Here is a 23967-nt window from a genome sequence, read left to right as displayed (position 1 = left end):
ATATTCAAGATAAAATTATTCTCACAAAGACCACAGTAATACATCAGAAAAATAGATACATGTGACTATAAACTTATCTAATTGCCTACCCAACACCATTGTAGGAGCATGAGTAGGGCTGCAGCAGTTCAAAGAGAAGGTCTTGTAACACTTTCTTATAGTAACTAGGGATGGGCAATTGCAACCTTGACAACACTGCCCATTTCCGAAGAAGAAATATAAAAATTGATTCTTGGGTTTCAACGACAAATTAGCAAACTGCTTGAACTTTGATGGAGCATTGAGAAGATCATAGTAATTTCCTCAAGCAATTCCTGTCTTATCATCCTTCATCATTTAGTGTTCTCGATTTAATTCAGTGAATATTTAAAACAAAAATGGAGGCTTCACCTACAGTTTTGCTGTTGGGCACATCTGGATTCCACCTGCCCACTGCTGTCGTCTCCAAGTCCCTCCAGATGGAAAAAGATATGAAAATGTGTCACTAAAAAACCACAACAAAACATTTGCTTGTCAACTTCTTTGAATGTTCTGGTCAACCACATTTCTTACTTAAACAAGATCAGTGAAGTATTATTCCAAATGAACAGGCAGTTTGTCAAGAAATTCTTCAAATTTGTCCACGAGGAGGAATAATGACTTCACCTGAAACATATTATGATTGATGCCAACTTGAAAGCATTCTCATTCAACTATTAAAGTTCAGCAAGTTTAAATGGGATCTTTTGCCTTTGCAGAATCTTCTTTTAAGAATATAAGCCAATTATTTCACTGCTAGATGGTGAATCAACATGCAAACATTGAAATCTCATTTTCCAGTCTTTTAAATGGGAAAACAAAGAAATAACGTTGACAAATGTAAAATCAAACATCAATAACAGGCACTTAAATAAACAGCAAGATCTTTTCCGATGCATCTTGTTTCAGCTCAGTTTCAGTTTCTGGCAGAAAGTTCACAATTAAATGCTGAAATTGTTAATGCATGTGGTTTTTTTCATTATTTACTCTGCTGAACAAGATTCCAAGTGAGAAGTGTACAAAATGCTATAGTAGCTCCAGGTCTTTTAAATGCATATTGTTTCTGTTGCTTATTGTTAATTACCTGTCATCTTGTATAACAAAGGCTTAAAGATTTCTCAAGTTTTCCGTGCAACTGTCCAAGTGCTCTATACCACAATGACTGAGAAAATTAAATATTACAGGTTTCCCAATCTGTCCCCTGAAGCAGTATGATTAATACAAGTTGATGAACAACATGGTTTAGTTGAAACACAAGTAGTCCTATGATGGCCAAAGTATCTTAAATCTCTATCTTCAGAAACAGCATCCCTCCTGGTGCACACTTGACAGGCCAAGTGACCTACTTCTGTGCTATCAGCGATTGGAGTCCATGTCAGAACAATGATCAGAGCACCATCTTATAATTACTGAATTTGCCAAAATTCCACAATTATTACAATAGATTTATACCAGTATTTTGGAGATTGCATTTGTGGTTTCTTTCTCTATAAAAATCACCTGGAGTGCTGATTAAGCTGGCTGGAAGAATAAAATGGTGTCTCCTTGCTCTAGAAACTATGCTCTTAAATGTGAAAGTACTAAAACAAATTCTCAGACTGCTTACTCCCTTTTAGTAATTTCATACACCAGAGAGTTGTTAAAATTCCTTAAAAGTTAAATATCACTCCAATACAGTACCAAATAATATCCACAAAATAAGATTATAAGGAAATTCCAAACAAACTATTAATTAGAACAAACAAGGCTTGGGTTACATACTGAAAGAACAATGGTTGGGAGCATACATATAGACCAAGAGAGTTTTCTCAAGGGAGTGAAGACATGATGTAGAAAGGAAGAAAAGGAAATAAGAAAGTTGCAGTAAATAGCACTTTTCACAACCACCAGATGTCTCGAGGCATTTTTCAGCCAGTACTTCTGAAGCATAGTCACGGGTGTAAATGAAGAAAATGAGGCTGTCAGTTTGTGCACAACAGGCTCTCTCAAACTCTAATGTGATAGTGACCAGATAATCTGTTTTTGTGATGTTGATTGAAGGATAAATAAGGACACCAAGGATTGTGGGGCGTGGTGGTTTCAGGCAATCTCTTAAAATCTTTATGTACACTTGTTATATTCAGGTGATTTTAAGGACATGCTGCAAATTTTAATGTACCTTAATAGTTCAGACGATTATAATAATCAATTGAGCTGAAATCCATTGGTTTTAAATTGTTGAGTCCAGAGGTTAGTTAGTGCTGCAGTCAAAACAGGTTACTGGGGCCTCGCCATTCACAAACTGTCTGTTGCCTTTGTCTACATGACTACACTTAAAGTAAAAGGTCATGACGCACTTTGAAACTTTTTTCTTGAATGAAACAAATAGGAATGGAACTCTGAAAAGGATCAGTATCCTGTATTATATAATTAACAACCAACAGAAAAGTTTCATTAGGGCACTTTGCAGGTTTTACATAATTCTCTACGGTCGTCCTGAAAATCATTATACTGGTAATCATGTACAAGAATGCTCATTTTATCATGAACAGAACAAACCAAGTATCTAGAGGCAACAAACTGAATATTACCAGTTGTGAACATGGTGGTGATGTTATGGATAGGGATAAGAGACAACTGAGCCCCAATTCCCTTCCCTTAATGTCCATAACAGTGTGATTTTTTTGGGAAAGGAAGGTGTGTGTGTTTCTCAACCCTTGAGTGTGTTTTCAATTTGAATAATCAACGGCAAGCTTTTGTGGATTTAAATAAAAAGGATCATTTATTCACACATTCACCCCGATGTCCAACACTATGTCACTCACACGGTGCACGCACGCACACACGCTAACAGGGGATAGTGCACTTTTACCAATTACAAAGGAACAGTTCATAAGTCACATTATTGGCTCATCTGAGGAAGGACGTTGCAGGCCTGTTGAAGACGACATTTTCGCCCTTGAAGGGGTAGTCTAGGCGGATTCAATAGCTGGAGTCACATATCAGCTTTGTTGCAGGATTCCCTCAAAGAGATGCACTTTTCCAGCAGGTCTTAAGAGTTAGTTACTTGTGGTTTTCTTACCAGGAGGTCAAGTTTCTGTACAGATGGACTTGGAACAGGAACAGGCTGGGAGACTTTTAAGATATAGCAGCCACTAGGTTTAAGAAGACACGGGTCTAGTGCATTTATCTGCTGCTGATGTCCTCCAGCTGGTGTTCCATGTAGACTAGTTTCTCTCTGGTTCTTGGGATAAAAGAATGTGATCTGAAGTTGGTTTTGGTCACATGATCAACTGCTGTTGTCCACCCATAATAGTTTGGAGATCTGAAGCTTTAGCTACACAACGGGAGAAAGGTGATGGCCATTCACGCCTATTTGCAATTAACTGGTTTCTGCATCTCTCTTTTGTTCAATATCGAGCTCAGAGATGGTGGGTCTAAGAGTCTATAGATTTTGAGTTTTGGATAAACAACAAATAATAGGTGTAAATCCCACAGATGGGTTTCATCTTGGTATTCAAGGGGGAGGATCACACCCTTCGTTATTCAATCAGGAACTTTCCGGAGACTTGAGGCAGAAATTGCAAAAGGCATCTGACCGTTGGCAGTCATCTTAGCAGTCTTGTTAGTGTCCATTTTTAAATAAAAGACAGTTCCAGAAAATTATATACTGAATGTAATCCATGTTTAAAGTTATGAATAAGACATGCCTTCACTGGGCATGACAGTGAAAAATAAATTCAAAGACATTAGACGTTAAATTCAATGTCATTGAAATCTACTCTGGAAAAATAAAGCTCTAGCACAGTCCTAATGACAAACATATACTACAAATCAGCACTATCCATCCTTATAAATATAAGTAATAAGGTCATCAACTTTCCTTGGATCCTCTCCGCCCTAAATATTCACTCAGAGATATAAGAAGGGTAACTCATAAGTGTATCTCCTCACTGCAAACCATAAGTCAGATCACTGACAAGGTAATTACAGCCCCTACAATACCTTTTTGAAGCTAGGAATTGTAGGAGTAAACATCAATTCTCAGCTAAAGAATTTAAAAACAACGTTGAGTAATTTAGTCAGAAATTCTATTAATCTATTCTATTATTACTGTTACCTGCATGCCCTTTAACCATTGCTGGCATAACCTGCAAACCTATTGGTTTTCAGGCCTTTTGTTCCTTACCTTTTTGCAGCTGACAAAAAAACTTACGAAATTCCAAAACAAGCTGTTTCTTCTTTAAAGATTTCTCAAATACAGCACTGGGCAAAAATTAAAATTAATAACGTGATAATTTTCTGCACTTGAAGGAATTGGGCTTCATTGGCAAACAAGATCTTATTATGTGTGCTCTCTGTTTATAAGGCATGCATCTTTAGGTCAGAAGGCCAAGAGATCAAAACCCTACATCTGCCTCGGGTACATAATCTAGGTTGACACTTCAGGGAGGAATTGTCAGAGGCAACATTCTTTGGCTGAAATGTTAAACTGAGGTCCCATTTGTCAGCCCCAGTGCTTCTGGTGGGTTTTAAGATCCCATGGTGTTCTTTAAAGAACAGCAAGATAGCTCTGGTGTTATGGTGAACATTGCTCTCTCAATAAACAGCATAAAAACAAAACAGGTTAACTAATTGTGGGATGATGATGTATCCATATTTGCTTATACAGTATGCAGTTCATTCCCCTTCATTCAACTTTATCTAACAATTGATTTTTGTTAGTGCTATCTCAATTATTTTGCTTCATTCATATTATAGTACTGGATAGTTAAAATGGGTTTAGTGCAAGAAAACAATATAACATTCATTGTGCTCCAAAGTGATTCATTGAGAGAAGTGTTCATAGATTTGATGATGTGATAAGATGCTCTATAAATCAAGTTTGGTTATTTTGATTGCAATTACATCTTGGGTCAAGCTGCCCAATGACATGTTCCACCCTGTGTTATGCTGAAAAAGATAGCTTGAAAGACATTTTTTTAATGAAGATTCCAGACCACAGCAGTTTATAGTTGATAAAATCAGGGCCACAACACAGACATCTGGTCTGTCTCTAAGTCTAGCCCTAAGAATTATTCAAAATATCTCAGCTGTTCTCCTACAAAACCAAAAGGGAAAATTACAAATGGATTTTAATATATACTGAACTGAAGTAAATGTAGGACAATGTAGCTCAACTTTTCCTCCAGCACAGGAGATGGCAATAAAATGGAAATGTATACACTTTTCAGTTTTTCCCTCATTTTAAGAGTCAGCCTATTTCCTGTCTTAAATTATGTAAATGTATTTATGAATTTAATGAAACCTATGCACAGGGGTAAATATTGGAGATAGTACAGTTACACATCTGTGGCACTTTAGTTATAGTTCTAAGGAAAAGGGCAGTTCGGTAGTATAATGCGTTAGTTTGTTGACTCATTACCACAAACAACTTAGATTGAAGTCTATAATTTACTACACAAGAAGTTCCCATCCCTGACTAAACAAACAGGACAGGGAACAGATGGAAAGCTTTCACACAAACCTGACCAACCAATTCCAGAGCAGGAAGTGTGAGGGGATGGGGGGAGGGAAGGCAGTGAAGCCTGGGAAATCACCCACCCTCCTTCATCCACAGAGGGCAAATAACATGGGAGACCAAAAAAGGAGAATAAATACCTTGACATAGAGTGACAAACAATTAAATACCCTCAAGTTCTAAACTTACAAGAGCCATTTTACAGTCCTGTCATCCTTTCATGGTCAAAGAAGGTGCAGGGATAAATGGCAAGCAAAGTTAAAACATGTAGCATAGGAATATGTGCAGACAGATGCAACCTAACTATATAGGTAACAGCATGCAAGAGCATTTGCATTTTCAGACAGCACGAACTCCAGCTACCATTCGGAATGAAATTTCTAACCTTCAATGATAAGAGTTGTGCAGCTAGTACATACAGTAGTATGTTAAAGTTACTCAATATTGCTGAAACACTTAAAAGTCCAAGGAAGTCAGCTGTTAAAAGCTTGCATTTCAGTACAATTTACATAATCACTAATATAGTAAAACAAATTGAAAGAACAAAATGCAGTCTCTCTACACCAGGCTGTATCGGTTCTGTACTTACGACAGGTGAAGAAGTTGGTGTTACAACAATATTTAATACAAGCTATTTGTTAAAATAGAGACTGGGATTAAAAACCTCAAATCTGGTCAGAACTCTTTACAGAACAGAGCAGGTCTTGACTCTTGCTGGTAAAAGAACAATGTTTTATCCATGTTCCAAAGTGGAAACCAGATGTCTGTGCCGTGGCCCCGATTTTATCAACTATAAACTGCTGTGGTCTGGAATCACTGCACAGCATGCTGCAACAAAGCTCCATAGACTAATTCACAGTATACTTACAATTTATTACTTCTTCACATTGGTTCCGATTATACTGCAATTTTATCTTTACAATTTTGAAGAAAATGAATAGCTAACCTTTAGTGAATTGTGATATTTCCACTTAGCCTTCAGAAAAAGATGTTACACATTTCAAAAAGCAAAGAGTTATGAAAAAAGGCCACATTGGAGAAAAAATTAATCTTGCATATTTGAGCTATGCAAACTTCACCAATTCCTTTTATTTGGGGAGTTGGACTTACAGTTTATATTGCAGATATGACTGGAGGATGGGGCAATCTCAGGAAACTCAAACGTGGTGTTGAACACCATGGAAATTTTTTGCTCTATAACATAAGTAAAATAAAAAGGTAGATCATCGTTTAGATAGCATGCAATCATAGCTCTCAGAAATTGTGCAAATCACTTTATATACAATAAATTCCCTCTGAGTGCAATGATGGTTGAGTGGGCCAACATGACTGCTATCTTGCACACAAAACCTCACAAACAGCAATGAGGTGGATGATCGGTAAATTATGTTTTGGTGTTAGCACTGGAGGGAGCAAAATTGGTCACAGCACTGGCAAAAAATCCACTTCAACTACTGCAATAGGCGCATAAGTCTTTAGAAAACACCTTCAGATGGACATATTTTTATCAGTAAAATAGTTTTCTGGCACAATAAGCATCAACTGATAGAATCAGCAATTAAAAACAAAATTTCAATATTGTAATTTTCTGTTTCTGGGTCAAATTCATGTGTTGTATTTCCTTGACTGAAACCATCTGATTTACATCTATTTCACGCAACGCTAATTAACTAAAAAGGAAACAAGTGCAAGTCTGAGGCTCACTTCCATACCATTCAGACAAAAGAAAGGTAAACCAAACCCTAGGGCGGGATTTTCCGGCCCAGTCCGCTGCTGGGATCGTCTGGTCCTGGAAAATCCCAGCCCTGGTCTAAATGAAGAACATATTTTACAGTTAAATCAAAGCCACATTTGTCTTTAAAGAACTTACATTTAACAAAAAAAAATTAAAATTCAATAGTTTAAAATTCATATCAAAGTAAAACTCTTAAAATTTAAGTTCCACTGCATATCTTCCAATGATCTTATCCTATATAAATCATGAAACGTGGGCCATCAAAACAATTCCCATTCTTCGGAATTAACAGAACACAAAATCCTAATGTTAGATAGCATGGAGCACAGACAGAATGACAACTAAGGTATAATGTAAGATTTAGGTCCTTATATTTATTGTAAAATCTAAACCCTAAATTTTTTTTGCTGATACATAAATATATAATCAGATTCCCAAACAGTTAAAACTGAGATATAAAGGACTGGTCTTTAGTGATTATGGGCAGTTTCATTGCTCCTTCAACAACAGAACTGTAGTACAGGAGTTGTATGCTGCAGGGCAAGTGGGAATCAAATTCAGGATTCTAGTTATTCTTCACAGTAAGTAGATTACTTAGATTTTACTATCTCACATCTTTTGCTTTATACAAACCCATCAATAGTAAGGAAATGTCAGTGTAACTGAACTGCATCCTTACTAATCATAAAACATCACTGCTGCCATTTTCATGTTGATGTAAAGTGGTTATAGTAGCAGGTCCCATCTGACACAAGAGTGCATTAAATCCAAGCAGTGAAAATACGTCCACAAAGTTCCCACCAACTGCGCTACTAGTCTGCTCGTATGTACAACCATGTTTCAAAAGCACAGGCAGTTCAATGGATCTCATGGCAACTTCCAAAACTTTGACTGTAGCGTTTTTGAAATTCTTAGAAAGCAGACAAACATTCTTACTGCTTTATAAGTTAAAAATTATCTGCTAGGAGTGCACAGATGTCCACATGTAATGACATCCATTCTCACTGCACCTGAGTGTCGGTTAGCCTGAGATTATTGGAAATGATAAAACAGATCTGCCAACTGCACCATTGAAAACAGGTGCCAGGACATTAACTGCAGTATAGCTGCAGCCTAAGAGTGATGCGGATTCCATTTGAACATATGGAACTATTTACTTTTAAGAGTTGCATATGTTAAAATGTCACATTTTAAATCAAAATGAGTGCCCATCACTGCTAATTAGTGACACATGGCCAAAATTCAACACCTCAATTTAGAGGGAGCAAGACAGAAGTCAGAGAAAAGGGTCATAGTGGAAACAATTAGTCAACTTATAAATTTATTTCCAAAAACTATCCTAAAAGTAGGCTAAAAGTGCAAATATACACAGTAAAGCTACTGATTGCAGGAAATGGGAAATAACTGGTTTTAGAAGACTTTCACTTCTTCAACGAGTGTAAATTCTGCTCATGTTGATCCAATGTTCTGAGAAAGGTGCATAATGAAGCCAAACTAAAAAAATAAACTAGAGTATATTAAAAAAATAGGGATTAGCAGGAATAAATATAATCTGTATGAGAAGCAATTATGGGAACATGAACACTGGAACATGAAAATTGGGCGTGTGGCTGATAGGAGGATGGCTGTAGACTGCAGGAATGTATCAATGGACTGGTCAGGTGGGCAGAAAAGTGGCAAATGGAATTCAACCTGAAGAAGTGTGAGGTGATGCATTTGAGGTGGTCAAACAAGGCAAAGGAATTTGCCATTAATAGGAGAATATGGAGAGGTGTAGAGCAAGTGAGGGACCATGGAGTGAATGACCACAGATCCCTGAAGATAACAGGACAGGTCAATAAGGTGGTTAAAGCGGCTTATGGAATCCTTTTCTTTAATAGTTGAGGTATAGAATAAGAACAGGAGGTTACACTTGAACTGTACAAATCATTAGTTAGGGCATAACTTGAGTAACTGTGTGCGGTTCTGGTCACCTCATTACAGAATGGATGTAATTGCATTAGCAAGGTTAAAGAAGAGATTTACAAGGATGTTGTAGGACTGGAAAAATGCAGCTGTGAGGAAAGATTGGATAGGCTGGGGTTGTTCTCCTTGGAACAGAGGAGACTGAAGAGAGATTTGATTGAGATGTACAAAATTGTGAGGGGCTTGGAGAGATTGGATGGGAAGGGTCTATTTACCTTGGCAGAGAGGTCAGTGACTAAGGGGCATAGATTTAAAGTGATTCGTAGAAAACTTAGATAGGAGGAAGGAGGAAATTTTTTTTGACTCAGAGGGTAGTAGGGGTATGGAACTCACTACATGAAAATGTAGAAGCAGAAACCTTCAATTCATTTAAAAGGTGTCTGTATATGCACTTCAAGTGCCATGATCTGCAGGGCTATGGACCAAACGGGATGAGGCTGCATGGCTTGTTTATCGGTTGGCACAGACATGATGAGCCAAGTGGCCTCCTCCTGTGCCACAAACTTCTGATGATTCTATGCCTTGTACTGGCTAATCAGGCTATTATTGCATTAACACAATCTCAGAATTTAATAATTTATGCCTTACTTGGAAACACCTTTGGAAAATATTTCTTGTTTCTGACAAAACCAACTTTGTGATCAATTTGTGCCCCATGGATTCTTCTTGTGGCAGTTTCTACAAGTTCTGCCATCATTGGTCATTTTTAGAAACCAACTCATGAGGGTAAGATAAAATTACAGTACTTTGTGGAGCATTTGTGCCCTGAGGTATGACAATAAATGTGTAAATCAACTCTGCATTGCTCAGCACACTACTTACACCATCTACAATGGCAATCAGACCTGTATATGTTGAGTACATTGAAGGATTAAGGGAATGAGAACAAGATATGTACAGTAGAAAATTTAATGATGAGAAAGACAGGACTTACAGATGTACTGCGAACTGAATCAGCTTTGTTCCAATATGAAGGGCTCCATTTTAGCTTCCAGCTGTTAACTCTGGCTTTAGTTATATAATTAAACAAAACTCTTAAGTTGCAAAATGGTTACTTTTACTCATCCCTTCAAAATTAAACCTTTTCATAGGGGAGATTGTAAATGTTGCTACGGAACCATTTATTTTTGAATGCTTGGTCCTGCCATTCACTACATCACCCTAATGGAATCTGCTGCAGATATTATTGTAATAAAGAATTACTAAACTGTATATACTGTATCTTTTTCTGCCCACTCAACTGAATATGTCATTTGCAGCTGCTATGAAAACATACATCATCATTTCAAGAACCATAGCAATAGGTTAATTTTAAACAGAGTGTTTTACCATCTGCAAAGCATTTCAAATTAAAATTACATAAATCATTGTCAAATTTTAAGATCCTTTTGTTTTTTTTCCTCACTGACGATAATTTTGACTAACTTGTTCAAAACAGTGAATGTTGATAATCTCATTTGGAAAGTGGGTGTACAGTGGGAAGAGGAATTATTGAATCACTGGTTTGTCCAAACATCAAGAGCTGCCCATCCACACAGCAGTTAGTATTTTTTGCTGATAATACAAGTCCATTCAGATAAAGGAGGAAAAGATTATTAGAAAAGGAAGCAAACTAGAAAATACAAACACTTCAACTCCCTCCTCCCAAACAAACCATCCATCCACTTGACATCAACTTGCATTCATAGAATATAGAAAAAAAGCACAAGGCATGACCCTGAGATGCAATTTGAAAAAAAGACACCAAGCTCAAGGAGATATTAGGAAGCTGTTCAAAAGCTTGGTCCAAGAGAAGGGTTTTAAGAAGGGTCTTTAAAAGGGGAGTGGTGATATTAAGGAGAGATTGCAAGAATGTCAGGCCTAGGTGGCCAAAAGCACGGCCACCAATGATGGCACGAAGGGAAAGAGGGAATGCACAAGAGGAAAGGGACAGAGCAAGGAAGTTCTGGAAAGGAGGGGCTTGTACAAGGGTATAGAAATAGGGAGGAGTGAGAGTCTGAAAGATTTAAACATGAGGATAAGAATTTTCAATTAGGGGGCCAGGAGCCAATGTGTGCCAGTGCAAACAGCAGTGATGTACAGGAAGGACTCAGTGCAGGATAGGGCATGTGTAGTAACTTAATGGATGAGCTGAAGGTGGATGATCGGCCAGAAAAAAAACTGCAATAGTTCAGCCTGATAACAAAAGTGTTAATCAGGGTTTCAGTGACAGTGGGGCTGAGATAGGGGTGGAGGCAGATGATATTATGAAGGCGGAAGTATACAATCTTTAGGATAGAAACAAACTGAGGTTGGAAGCTCAATGCAGGATAGAACAGGATAGAACAGGATTTGAACAGCCTTATGTTCTTATAAATTATGTAGGCATTTTGTAGTTACCTATAATTTACAATAAAAATTGTAATGTTTTCCCCAGAGCTTCCAGGGTGGTTTATTACAATACATTTACCACAGGAAAGCGAAACGATCAATCTGAAAATTTCAATTTGCATGCTTTAGCACTATGTTGGCAACCCCAAAGTAATTTTATTTTAAATTATAAACAGATTATGTTATACTTTCATTTTTCAAACAGGATGTCAGTACTTTTTGAAATCTCTGACAGCTGTATGAAATTTTTTCATCATTTTAAACAAAATGATCATCTAATTTAGCGCATGAAATTTAATTGCCCATAGCACCACAAAGAAAATGCTTGCCTTTTGTAAGCGATTGTAGATCAAAAAAGAATGCACTTTTTTGGTTATTCAGCTATCAAAGGAATGTCCCTCATCTGAGAAGGTGAACAATGTGTTTGTTAGTTAATACATAGTTTTACACTGCTCTCATTAACAATGTAAGCCAATTATGCTTTCCTTCCTTTGCATTTTAATTTTACTTAAATGTTGAATGAAATGTATCAATCTATCAAACAATTCACTTAATGCACTTGCACCAAAGGTTGTGGGTTCAAACCTCACTCCAGGGTTTGAACATAATCCATAATCTAGGTGGTAATTCTGTGCAGTGCTGCATTCTTTCCACTGAGTGTCTTAGTTTGGTATAAATACTAATGAGTAAAATTTGAAAATGTGCTCTTGAATCAAGACACTGATGTAAGATAGCAACAGAAGTGGCTCCAACATTGAGTCCTGGGCCACCCCACTCAGTACTATCCCTCAATTCTGGCATTATTCCTGTAGCAATTACCCATTATTTCCTACTCTTCAGACAATTCCTTGTGCATCCCCAAGATTTGCAATTTAACACGCAGCCATATATATTTTACCAATGCACACATCACATTTCTGTTTAGAAGAACAATGTTGTCAATCACAAGGTTAAGCATTTTTCTCTCATTGCATTAGATCAAACAATGTTCTTCAGTTTAGTGTTCCCTGGGTAGGCTGGTCTCCAACCGCCAACAAGTTAAAAGTGGGACAACATTAAAAACCCATGTAACCTATAAAAAAAAATGCACTTGCAGCATGAGAGTTCTGCTTATGCAGTTTATTTAACGCAGCTATTCAAGAGATGAGCATGTGCAAAGCAACTTTTAATAGGCAATACTTTTGAAATACAGGTCAATCGTGGCTAATATTGTTTGAACAACTACACAGAATGTTGAAAGGAACGTCAAAGTTAATGGTTTCAACTATGCTCTGCCTTGTACTTAACCGGTCTTCAACTTGTGCGTAAATCATTAATGCAAATCTTCAACAGCAGTTGCACTCCAGGGCTGCGGGATATAAATCTTAGGTCAAAAGATTGGATGCTTCAAGAGGGGAAAATTGCCAACCGTCAAAACAGTATCATTTAAAAGCAAAATTCAGGGACAAAAATCAATCAATTCACGGTCTGTTATCAAATTCTTCTCATATAACCTTTTCACTAAAAATGTACACCCTTCGGGATAATCCCAACGGTACGTACACATTCCAGGGAAGCCCAAAGCAAGCCGGAGGAACAGCACCTCAGCTTCCAATTAGGCACTTTACAGCCTTATGGATTCAACATTCGAGTTCAACAACTTCAGACCATGAACTCTGAACTCCAGTTTAAAGGTTTTTACCCCAAGTGCCAGTCTGTATCTTGTGCTCATGTTTTTGCTTCAAGACAGCACTGACCCCAGCTCTGCCATTAACACATTGTGCTATTTCACTTTCAGACAGTACTGACCTTTATTCTGCTATTAACACCTACTTTGGGCCAATGCTTTAGCCTTCAATACTATCGTTACCACTCCTTTTGTCTTGTGTTCCATGACATCTTTATCATTTAATCTCCCCTGCCCTCTAACTTATCCCTGACCTTGTATTTTGCTCACCGGCCCTTCCCGCCTATTTCAGCAGTATAAACCCCATTACATTTCTAGCTCTTTCCGGTTCCGAAGAATAATCAAATTAGATTCAAAAAGTCAACTCTGTTTCTCTATTCATAGATGCGGGTAAACCTGCTGAGCTTTTCCAGCATTTTCTGTTTTATTTCAGGTTTCCAGCATCCACAGTATTTTTCTTTTATTATAGTACATAAATTTGTCACTGGTCCAATTTAGTTTTCACACCAAACAATATTAAACTGCCGGTACAGTGAATCATTTAGGTTCCCAATAAGGCAGAAATTAACAGGAAATTTACATCAGCTTGATGCAACTTGATCAGAGGAGGAGTTTTTTTACCCCCACAAGTACGAGGAGCAGGAGGAGGCCATTTGGCCCCTCGAGTCAGCTCTGTCTCTCAATAAGATCATGGATGATCTGATTGTGGCCTCAACTCCGTTTTCCTGTCTCTCCCCATAACGCTGGGCTCTCTTGTCGATCTAACATCTATCTAACTCAGCCTTGAATATATTCAATGACCTTGCCTCCAATGTTCTCTGGAGAAGAGAATTCCACAGGCTAACAACCCTCAGAGAAAAAAATTATCATCTCAGTCTTAAATGAGAGACCCCTAATGTTTAAATTGTGTCTGCTAGTTCTAGACTCACTCACAAGGGGAAAGATCCACTCAGCATTCACCCTGTCAAGTCCCCTCAGAATCTTATATGTTTTAATAAGATCACCTCTCATTCTTTTAAACTCCAATGAGCATAGGCCCAACATGCTGAAATTTTCCTCATAAGAAACTCTTTCATTCCAGGAATCAGTGAGTGAACCTTCTCTGAATTGTTTCTAGTGTAATTATATCCTTTCATAAGTAATGAGAACAAAACTTCACACAGTAGCCTACATGTAGTTTCACTAAGGCCCTGCACAGATGTAGCAAAACTTTCCTACTTTTATATTCAATCCCCTTAAATGCCAAGATTCCATTTGCCTTCTTAATCTCTTGCTGTACCTGCACACTACCTTTTTGTGAATTATGTACCAGAACATCCAGGTCCCTCTGTACTGTAAAGTTCTGCAGTTTCTCCATTCAAATAATATATTGCTTTTCTATTCCTCCTGCCAAAGTGGACAAGTTCACATTTTCCCACCTTATACTCTATCTGCCAAATTTTTGCCCACTCACTTAACCTATATAAATTCCTTTGTAGACTTCCCTACTTCGTTTTGTGCCATCGGCAAATCTAGCTACCCTACATTGGGTCCCTTCATCCAAGTTATTGACATAGGTTGTAAATAGTTGAGGTCCCAGCGCAGATCCCTCTGGCACTTTACTATTAACAGCTTGCCAAACCGAAAAATACCTATTTGTCCCTGCTCTCTACTTTCTATTAGTTAACCAATCCTTTATCCATGCCAATGTTACCCCTACAACATACACTCTTATTTTGTGAAGTAATCTTTGATGTAGCACCTCATTGAATGCCTTTTTGAAATCCAACTACATCACACCTACAGGTCCCCCTTTATCCACCCTGCTTGTTACTTCCTCAAAGAACTCTAATATATTAGCTAAATATGATTTCCCTTTTATAGAACCACATTAATTTAGTCTGACCCCATTATGATTTTCTAAGTATCCTTTTATTACATCCTTAATAATGGATTTGAGCATTCTCCCTCTGATAGATGTTAGGCAAACTGGCTGATAGTTTTCTGCTTTCTGTCTCCCTCCCTTCTTGTACTGAGGTGTTACATTAGCGATTTTCTAATCCGGTGGGATCTTTCCAGAATCTAGGAAATTTGAAAGTTCACAACCAAAGACACTTCACTTTGAAGCAAATCTGCTGCTGAATGCAGAAACAGCCACCATTGGCCCTCATTAGCATTCTTTGAATTCGGAAATGCAATACTCTTCCATACTTCCAGATCTACAAATGTGGGGAAAAAGGAAAGAAGAAACACAGGCATAAAAATACTCTAAGATAGCTCAGTAAAGCAGAAACGCCAAGTGCTTTGCTGTATGCTATCATTGAAGCAGCAATGCAGAAAATCTGTAATAATGAAGAAAACATCTTGAAGATGGATGTGTAATTGTTATCTTAATTCAAATGGAGAAAGGGCTACGGTATTTCAAATTGACTCATTCCTCCCTCTGGCTAAATGGATGGAATAGCCACCACACTTCTACTCTTGGACACCAAATATTTTGTTTTTGTGGTCAGCTAGATATCTTTTATTTTTACACTGTAGTTTAATAGCAATCATTACTTAGCATGACAAGACACTTGGCTTGAACTAAATGTTATTTGAACTAAATAAATCCAGTAAGAAAACCAGGAGAAACTTCATTAGCAATACAAATCCCTTTTAACTCATCCTGATACAATATCAAATATAAAATTACATAGCTGATATCATGATCTTTGTCATTCATCACATTTCTACGAACTCATATTTCTTTTTAGCTTAGAAATCCGATAATTTTTAATAAATCACTAAATGTAAGAGGCGATAATTATGAAGGAGTGCAACTCTACATGGACGGAATGTTCATTTGGCCTTTCATTTAAAAATACAGTTTCTTGCACTCTACAGCTGCCTGGACAGTTCTTTATTCAGAACCTGGACCATGGCTCTACAAGGTCAAGGCACAGATAAAACAGGAGAATTTCCTGCTGAAAGCTCGTTATTATACTCAAAGAACAAAAACAAAAATACCTGGAAAAACTCAGCAGGTCTGATAGCATCTGCGGAGAGGGATACAGTTGACGTTTCGAGTCCGTATGACCCTTCATCAGAACTAAAAAATATAGAAATGAGATGAAATATAAGCTGGTAGAGGGGGGTGGGTGGACAGGTAGAGCTTGATAGGGGGCCAGTGATAGGTGGAGGCCAAGAAGAGACTGCCAAAGATGTCATAGACAAAAGGACAAAGGGGCGTTGACGATGGTGATATTATCTAAAGGATGTGCTAATGGGGACACTAAAGGTAGCAAGCAGAACAAGCTAGTGGCTGATGGCCCTAGTGGGGGTGGGGTGGGGGGAAGGGATCAAAATGGGCTAAAAGGTGGAGATTAAACAATAGATTGAAATAAATTTAAAAATAGGTGGGAAAAGAAAAAATAAAAACATATTTGTAGAAAAATGATAAATTATTGGGAAAAGGGGGATCGGAAAGGGGGTGGGGATGGAGGAGAGAGTTCATGATCTGAAATTGTTGAACTCAACATTAAGTCCGGAAGGCTGTAAAGTGCCTAGTCAGAAGATGAGGTGCTGTTCCTCCAGTTTGCGTTGAGCTTCACTGGAACATTGCAGCAGGCCAAGGACGGACATGAGAACAGGGTGGTGTGTTGAAATGGCAAGCGAGAGGGAAGTCTGGGTCATGCTTGCGGACAGACCGAAGGTGTTCTGCAAAGCGGTCACCCAGTCTGCGTTTGGTCTCTCCAATGTAGAGGAGACCGCATTGGGAGCAGCGAATGCAGTAGACTAAATTGAGGGAAATGAAAAGAGTGTTTGGTTCCTTGGACGGTGAGGAGGCGGGAAGTAAAGGGGCAGGTGTTGCATCTTCTGCGGTTGCATGGGAAGGGGTTGAGGTGTAGGGGGTGATGGAGGAATGGACCACGGTGTCTCAGAGGGAATGATCTCTGTGGAAAGCCACCAGGGGGGTGAAGAGAAGATGTGTTTGGTGGTGGCATCATGCTGGAGTTGGCGGAAATGGTGGAGGATGATCCTTTGAACGCAGGGGCTGGTGGGGTGATAAGTGAGGACAAGGGGGACCCTATCATGGTTCTGGGAGGGAGAGGAAGGTGTGAGGGTGGATCGTTCCCTCCAGGACACCCTGATCCACTCCTCCATCACCCCCTACACCTCAACCCCTTCCCATGCAACCGCAGAAGATGCAACACCTGCCCCTTTACTTCCCGCCTCCTCACCGTCCAAGGGACCAAACACTCCTTTCAAGTGAAGTAGCATTTCACTTGCACTTCCCTCAATTTAGTCTACTGCATTCGCTGCTCCCAATACGGTCTCCTCTACATTGGAGACCAAACGCAGACTGGGTGACCGATTTGCGGAACACCTTCGGTCTGTCCGTAAGCATGACCCAGACCTCCCTGTCGCTTGCCACTTCAACAGACCACCCTGCTCTCATGTCCATCCTTAGCCTGCTGCAATGTTCCAGTGAAGCTCAAAGCAAACTGGAGGAACAGCACCTCATTTTCCAACTAGGCACTTTACAGTCTTCCGGACTTAATATTGAGTTCAACAATTTCAGATCATGAACCCGCTCCTCCATCCCCACCCCTTTTTCCAATAATTTATCATTTTTTTCACAAATATATTTTTCTTTTCCCACCTATTTTTAAATTTATTTCAATCTATTGTTTCATCTCCACCTTTTAGCCCATTTCGATCCCTTCCCCCCACTAGGGCCATCTGCCACTAGCTTGTCCTGCTTGCTACCCTTAATGTCCCCATTAGCACATCCTTTAGGTAACATCACCACCGTCAACACCCCTTTGTCCTTTTGTCTATGACATCTTTGGCAGTCTCTTCTTGGCCTCCACCTATCACTCTCCCCTTATCGAGCTCTACCTGTCCCACCCACCCCCCCTCTACCAGCTTATATTTCATCTCATTTCTATATTTTTTTGTTCTGAAGGGTCATATGGACTTGAAACGTCAACTGTATCCCTCTCCACAGATGCTGTCAGACCTGCTGAGTTTTTCCAGGTATTTTTGTTTTTGTTCTAGATTTCCAGCATCCACAGTATTTTGCTTTTATTAAACTCAATGTTATCCAGGACTTCAGTGAGAAGCAAACTCCAGCAATCCTGATTGGCAGCTATTCAAAGTGCCCATCAGTTCATTCCATGATGCATACAGGCTCCAGGCTAGGCAACAGCAATTCACAAAAGTTACCGGCCTATTTTACTGTTAAATTAACCCATTTGAGGACTTTCAACCAGCCACCTACAGATATACATCTATTTCATTGCCTTTTAACATCCTTTGAAGCCCAAGGATTCCTACTATTTTAAAAATGCAATCAGTGCAATTTGTTTACATGGTAATTCAAGAACAGAGATTCAAGGAACAGACACAACTTGGTGCAACCTGGTTGTGTGACAGATGGTAAACCATGGCTATGGTAGGGCAAAAGCTATGTGTTTACAATTTCTCAAGTAGAAACTCCCTATTTTGGTTCACCGGCCAGTGGAAGGTGCAAAATGGAAGGATCACTTTCCCACACTGGGGATAGGTGGAAGAGTCATAACGGTAGAGGAGGAGGCCATTCAGCCCATTGAGTCTTTGCCACCTCTCTCTGTAGAGGAGTTCAAACAGTATCATTTTTCCACTCTATTCTCACAGCCCTGTAAGTTTTTCCTCTAAAGGTCACATCTAATTTCCTTTTGAAATCAATAATCAGCCCGGCTTCCACCACCCTCATAGGCAACAAGTTCCAGGTCATTACGACTTGTGTAAGAGTTCTTCTCACAGCCTCCCTGCATTTCTTGCCCAAAACCTTTAAATCTGTATCCCCTAGTCCTGTGCCATCAGCTAATGGAAACACCTTTTCTTTGTCTCCCCCATCTAAACCTGTCATAATCTTATACACCTCCATCATATTTCCCCACAAGGATCATCAGAAGAGGCAGTTCAGTGTCCTAGCAACAGAATATGCCCAAATAGGGGTTGGTTGCCATCTATCTCAACTGGAGAACTGTGTGCATCATATCAGTTTCAAAGCGAAAGATTAGGGGATTGGATTAACACACTGACATGGATTTTGTGGTCAGCAGCAAATGAACAGTAGTAGCTGTTCGTTACACTTTTCTATAGATTTCTTATGGGCTTCTGCAATGTAACTTTCAATGATTAGAAATCCAAAAGACCATGGCACCCTCTATAGGGAAACTGGGAACTGTGTGGACAGAGTAAGCAAATGTGTATCTCCTTAACTAGATGAAAGTCTGAGTCTGAACCAGGAAGTCCAAGTTAGAATAGTTAATTCAATGCCAAATCACGTACAGAAAGCAAAATAAAAAGAGGGAAAGATAAATGGGATTAGGAGAGAGGTAAAAGACAAATAAAAGTTTAATTTTTTAAAAAGGTTTTTAAAAAAAATCTCCAACAATATTAAAATCTGAAGGAATGTGATTCCACACTTGTAATTTTCAGTGCTGGGGTGTGGTTTGGCAGATAAACAAAACTTACCACTCGGTTAAAAATTTACTTTTATACTAAAATAGACAAACCTACCTTTTTCTGGTATGTTTAGTGTGTATCTGTCAAGTAAACACCCCTACTTCATGTCCGTCCATGTATTTCAATGCAGAGTCTCTTGGCAAGATACAGTTATAGTGAAGCTTCTGGAGGAACAGCGTAACTCAGATAGCAACTTCCTGATTTCTGCATTTGACTGCGTATGTCGCTCACTGGACGCTGCTGCCCGATTTACTTTTTCATAATAGCGAGTGCTGTTAGCCTCATCGTGAGTTTTTACAACAAAATACGTGGAATTGTTTTCATTGCGTAGAAACATTAAAAAAATCAGAGCTGGAATGAAAACTCAGTATATTGCAAATCACATTACATGCCCTACAATTATCCTTTAGAACTGCAATTTAAGTTTATTATATCCTCCCATGAACTACATTATATCATTTTGAGTGACCATATCACATTAGCCATCAATTACTATAATTTCAGCATCACTGTAACTGGTATTTGCAATATATATTACAGCATGTGTATGGCAAAGAGAACATGATAGTGCTCTAATTTAGTCTGATTGCTGACATGACACCAAATCCAATTAAATTTATGCCATCTAAATCCCTAGAGTAAAATACAGCTTTAATATTGGTCTCAGTTTCCATAATTCTGCAATGACAAGCCCAAACCTTTAAAGATACAAATACACTTCCACAAGATGATAACCTCAACTAAACACATACCACCTATCCAAAAGCTCAAATTCAGTTATTCATTTTATGGATGTAAGTTTTAGTTTTCAATGAAAATAATTGTGATAACCTTAGTGATCTCTTATGTGAAGGGCACCTTGTCCAAAAGCCTTCCAATTGTCCAGTTACATTTTTAACTTGTTCCATTCTAAGCACAGCAGAGCGAAGTCACTACCTAAACACCTAGTTACTTTGGGAAATTTTAGTGCCAGTTAGCCATACACGCACTTAGAGGAAAGGACAGGCAAGCATGAGGAAAATCGAGAATTAATGAGAGTTAAATTGGGGATAAAATAAAAAGTTCCAGTCAACCATAATCATTGCTGGGGTGGGGAGCGAATGTTGGGGTGGAAGAAAAGGAAAGCAAATGTCACTCTTCTACCTGTGGTGCTGCATACTTGATGTTACAGCAATTTTTCTGAAATTACAGTGAAGTCTGGAGTGCAGACAAACATGTTAAACTTCCTATGAAGAAATAACAACAGTCAGTGCCAGTTCAACTTTGATTTAAAAAAAAGTAATGAAAGGGCTTAAGAAGGAAACTAAACTACATCATGGTGTTTTGACAGTCAGACTCTAAGGAAAGATAAAAGAAATAAGAAAGGAATGTTGCAAATTGAAAAGAGTAATAAAAGCAGCTATATGTGTGAAGTAAGGGAAATGGACAGCCGCTTAAGGTGGAAGAGTGAAAATACTCCCCCACCATTTTAAGTAGATATTATATTATAACAACTGGATCTTCAATTTCAAGTTGCATAACTGCTTACGCATTGTGACTGTTAACAAGAATCACCATTGCGGCAGGGGTTTAGTTGAAAATTACTGGATAATGTACAAACAAGTAAATAACTGGAGATAAACACTACAATAAGCAGGACTTGGTACAGGATAGGATACAAGCAGCAGAGTTTTGGGCGACTGGATTTTAAAGAGGATGGGAGGTAAGCCCAGTGAGCATTTAAAAGGTTAAGTCTGGAATGAGAAAGTCATGGATTAGGGTCTTGCTCTGCAGGTAGCTTGAGGCAGGTGCACATGTGAGTAATATTACAGAAGCAGGTAGTAGGGTCAATAAGAGGTTGGAAGTGAGCACAGGGTTGAATAGGATGCCGAGTTTGCAAACCTCAGTGGCTTGGATGGAGTCTGGAATCAATGACTAGAGTGTGAAGACTGTGGTCAATGGCTTCAGCTTTCCCAATGTTTAACTGAAGAAAACTGCAAATCATCCAAGGCAATAGGCTGGACAAGCAAAATGGTAACAGAGAAATAGGTGAAGATAGGTGAGAAGGTAGGGGCTAGTGTCGGCGCACATGTGGAAGTTGACTTTGCGTCCTTGAATATTGTCAATAAGGAGCAGTGTGCAGTTGAGGTAGTGGGATGGAGCCAAGGATATATCCTGGGGAGGCTAGAAAGGTAATGGTCTGGAGGATAGAAGGGAAGCATTGCCAGAGATGTTCTAGCTGTGGTTTGACAGGTAGGAGTGGAACCAAGTGAGGGTAGTCCCACAGAACTAGAGAAAAAAGGAAAGGTATTGGAGGAGGATAGTGTGGGTAAGGATACAGAAAACGTTGAGGAGAGATAATTGGAATTTCATTGTCACTATTCTGTTGCCATTAAATTGTCACAATATTAAACTTCCATCAAATTCATGCCCATCCTAGAGAGTCACTCTGGCTCACAATTTTTCTTTTAAACCATTGGAACTCAATATACAGATTTCAATGTCCATGTTGTTGCAGAAAAATAATAAGAATTAGGACTGCTGTAACTTGAACTTGAACTATTTTATGGAGATAATATATTGTATTTGTATTTCTGGGATGCAGATTATTTATTTCTTCAGCCCACTAACTAATTATTTAAAAACACATGTCATTGCTCTAATTAAACAACTACTCCTTGTTTAGTGGTATTTCCAGTAGGAGGAATTTCATTAAGGGAGTTGTAAAAATGGAAGGTGAACCAGTCTGCATCCAGTGGCTGCTGAGGTTCTGTGGAGATGCATGGGCCAAGTTACTTGGATGTGATCTCTTTGTGGAAGTAATGTACAAGGCAGCAGTATGGGGAAGGAAAGAAGAGACTTTAAAGAAATACGTTCTAAAAATCAATACTAAATATTTGCCGACTAATAGGGAGTGGCACTTGTGATTGACACGTAGTAAAAGGAGACAGGATGTGGTATATAACTAAACAGCATTGAGGAAAATGGAAGGAACACTAGAAATTTGTCTGATACAATGCTCTGTTCAGTCATAAAACTGAGATGTTTGGAAAATACCAATATTTATCGTGACATGTTAACAAGCATGCAGTCAAAATATTTCAAATAATATTTAAAAGCTGCAAAAGAAACTGCCACAATTTGGTGTTCATTTCAAACAATGCATGCAAAAATTCAGAGGATTCTAAAGTTCTATACATTCAAAGCCTTCAGTTAGAACATGGTTGGTGTTAACAGGTCTTTATTTTTGCAATATAACTAAATGCACTCTTTACATTCATTTTGGTTTTTCTTCAATACTGAGTACTGTGATTTGGAAACATTTCTAGATGTTCCAGTGTTCATGAAACTAAATGTTAACTTTATAGATCACATCAGGAGAAGATTTACTTTCAGTAATACCCCTGACAAATAGGGCTAAATCTCATAGCCTTTTAGAGTGAGGAGGGAAAACGTTGGACAATGAACATAAGGGAAAACAAGAAATAGCTCTGGGAACAGAAATGGGGTAGTCCAAGAGAAGTGTAATAAGGGTTTTGAAACAGAAACTCAGGTAGCTGTAATGAACAAGGTGTAGTGACTGAAAGACTGGCCACTTATGGCAGAACAAGAGATAATAAGCAGGAGTAACCGGACATCAAAGGAGCAAATGGCGTGAAATCACTGAGGTACGTGGATAAAGGAAAGAAGGTGCACAGAAGTGACAATGAGGATCTTGAAGGAAATTCACTGGTGTATGGAGAGATAGGAGAGTTTAGAAAGGCTTGGGACTGTGTGTCTTTATGAATGTGAAGAATGCAGGAATTCTAACTGAATAAAAATTTGTAAATGGATGAGGTTGGCTAAGGGTTCAATAGAGAGAAGTCAAGTATTGAGGATTTCAAATGCATTAACTTGGGCTTTGGTGGTGGCGGGAGAGATGTAAACAAACAATATTATGAGATGAAGTAGTGTTTTTGTTATGGAACACATGCAAGAGGGGTGAGGAATAAAATTCAATGAAGATGTTCCATAGCAGTACTTCTTCCTCATCCTTCTTGCATGTGTACTATATGACCAGAGATAAATGATACTGAGTATTACCTCCCCCAGTATACCTTACCTTCATGAAAAAAACTACTGATGTTGCCTATGCCAGGCGGAGTGGGAGGGGCATGTGCATGGAGGATTATCCGTTAAATTTTGGAAGGGCAGAATTAAAGTTCAGTGTTAAGAGCATCGAATGCTCAACTAGATCCACATGCAAGTCTGGTCATT

The 23967-nt window shown here is 38.6% G+C and overlaps 1 protein-coding gene across 3 annotated transcripts in view; it reads right to left on the bottom strand.

Moving 5' to 3' along the window:
* Window positions 1-23967, bottom strand: part of mtor (mechanistic target of rapamycin kinase) — a 352436-nt gene that overhangs the window by 175775 nt on the left and 152694 nt on the right. For 2 of the 3 annotated variants that reach the window (XM_078558210.1, XM_078558211.1), the window contains exon 29: window positions 395-484. The exons of the other annotated variant lie outside the window; for it this stretch is intronic. In XM_078558210.1, coding sequence (XP_078414336.1) covers window positions 395-484 — 90 coding nt within the window. The remainder of the gene's footprint in view (window positions 1-394; window positions 485-23967) is intronic. 3 annotated transcript variants of the gene reach the window in all.

Source organism: Cetorhinus maximus, chromosome 15 (assembly GCF_964194155.1).
Source record: "Cetorhinus maximus chromosome 15, sCetMax3.hap1.1, whole genome shotgun sequence".
Taxonomy (NCBI): domain Eukaryota; kingdom Metazoa; phylum Chordata; class Chondrichthyes; order Lamniformes; family Cetorhinidae; genus Cetorhinus; species Cetorhinus maximus.
Note: the sequence above shows the minus strand (reverse complement) of the source record. Positions and strands in the feature narration are given on the sequence as shown.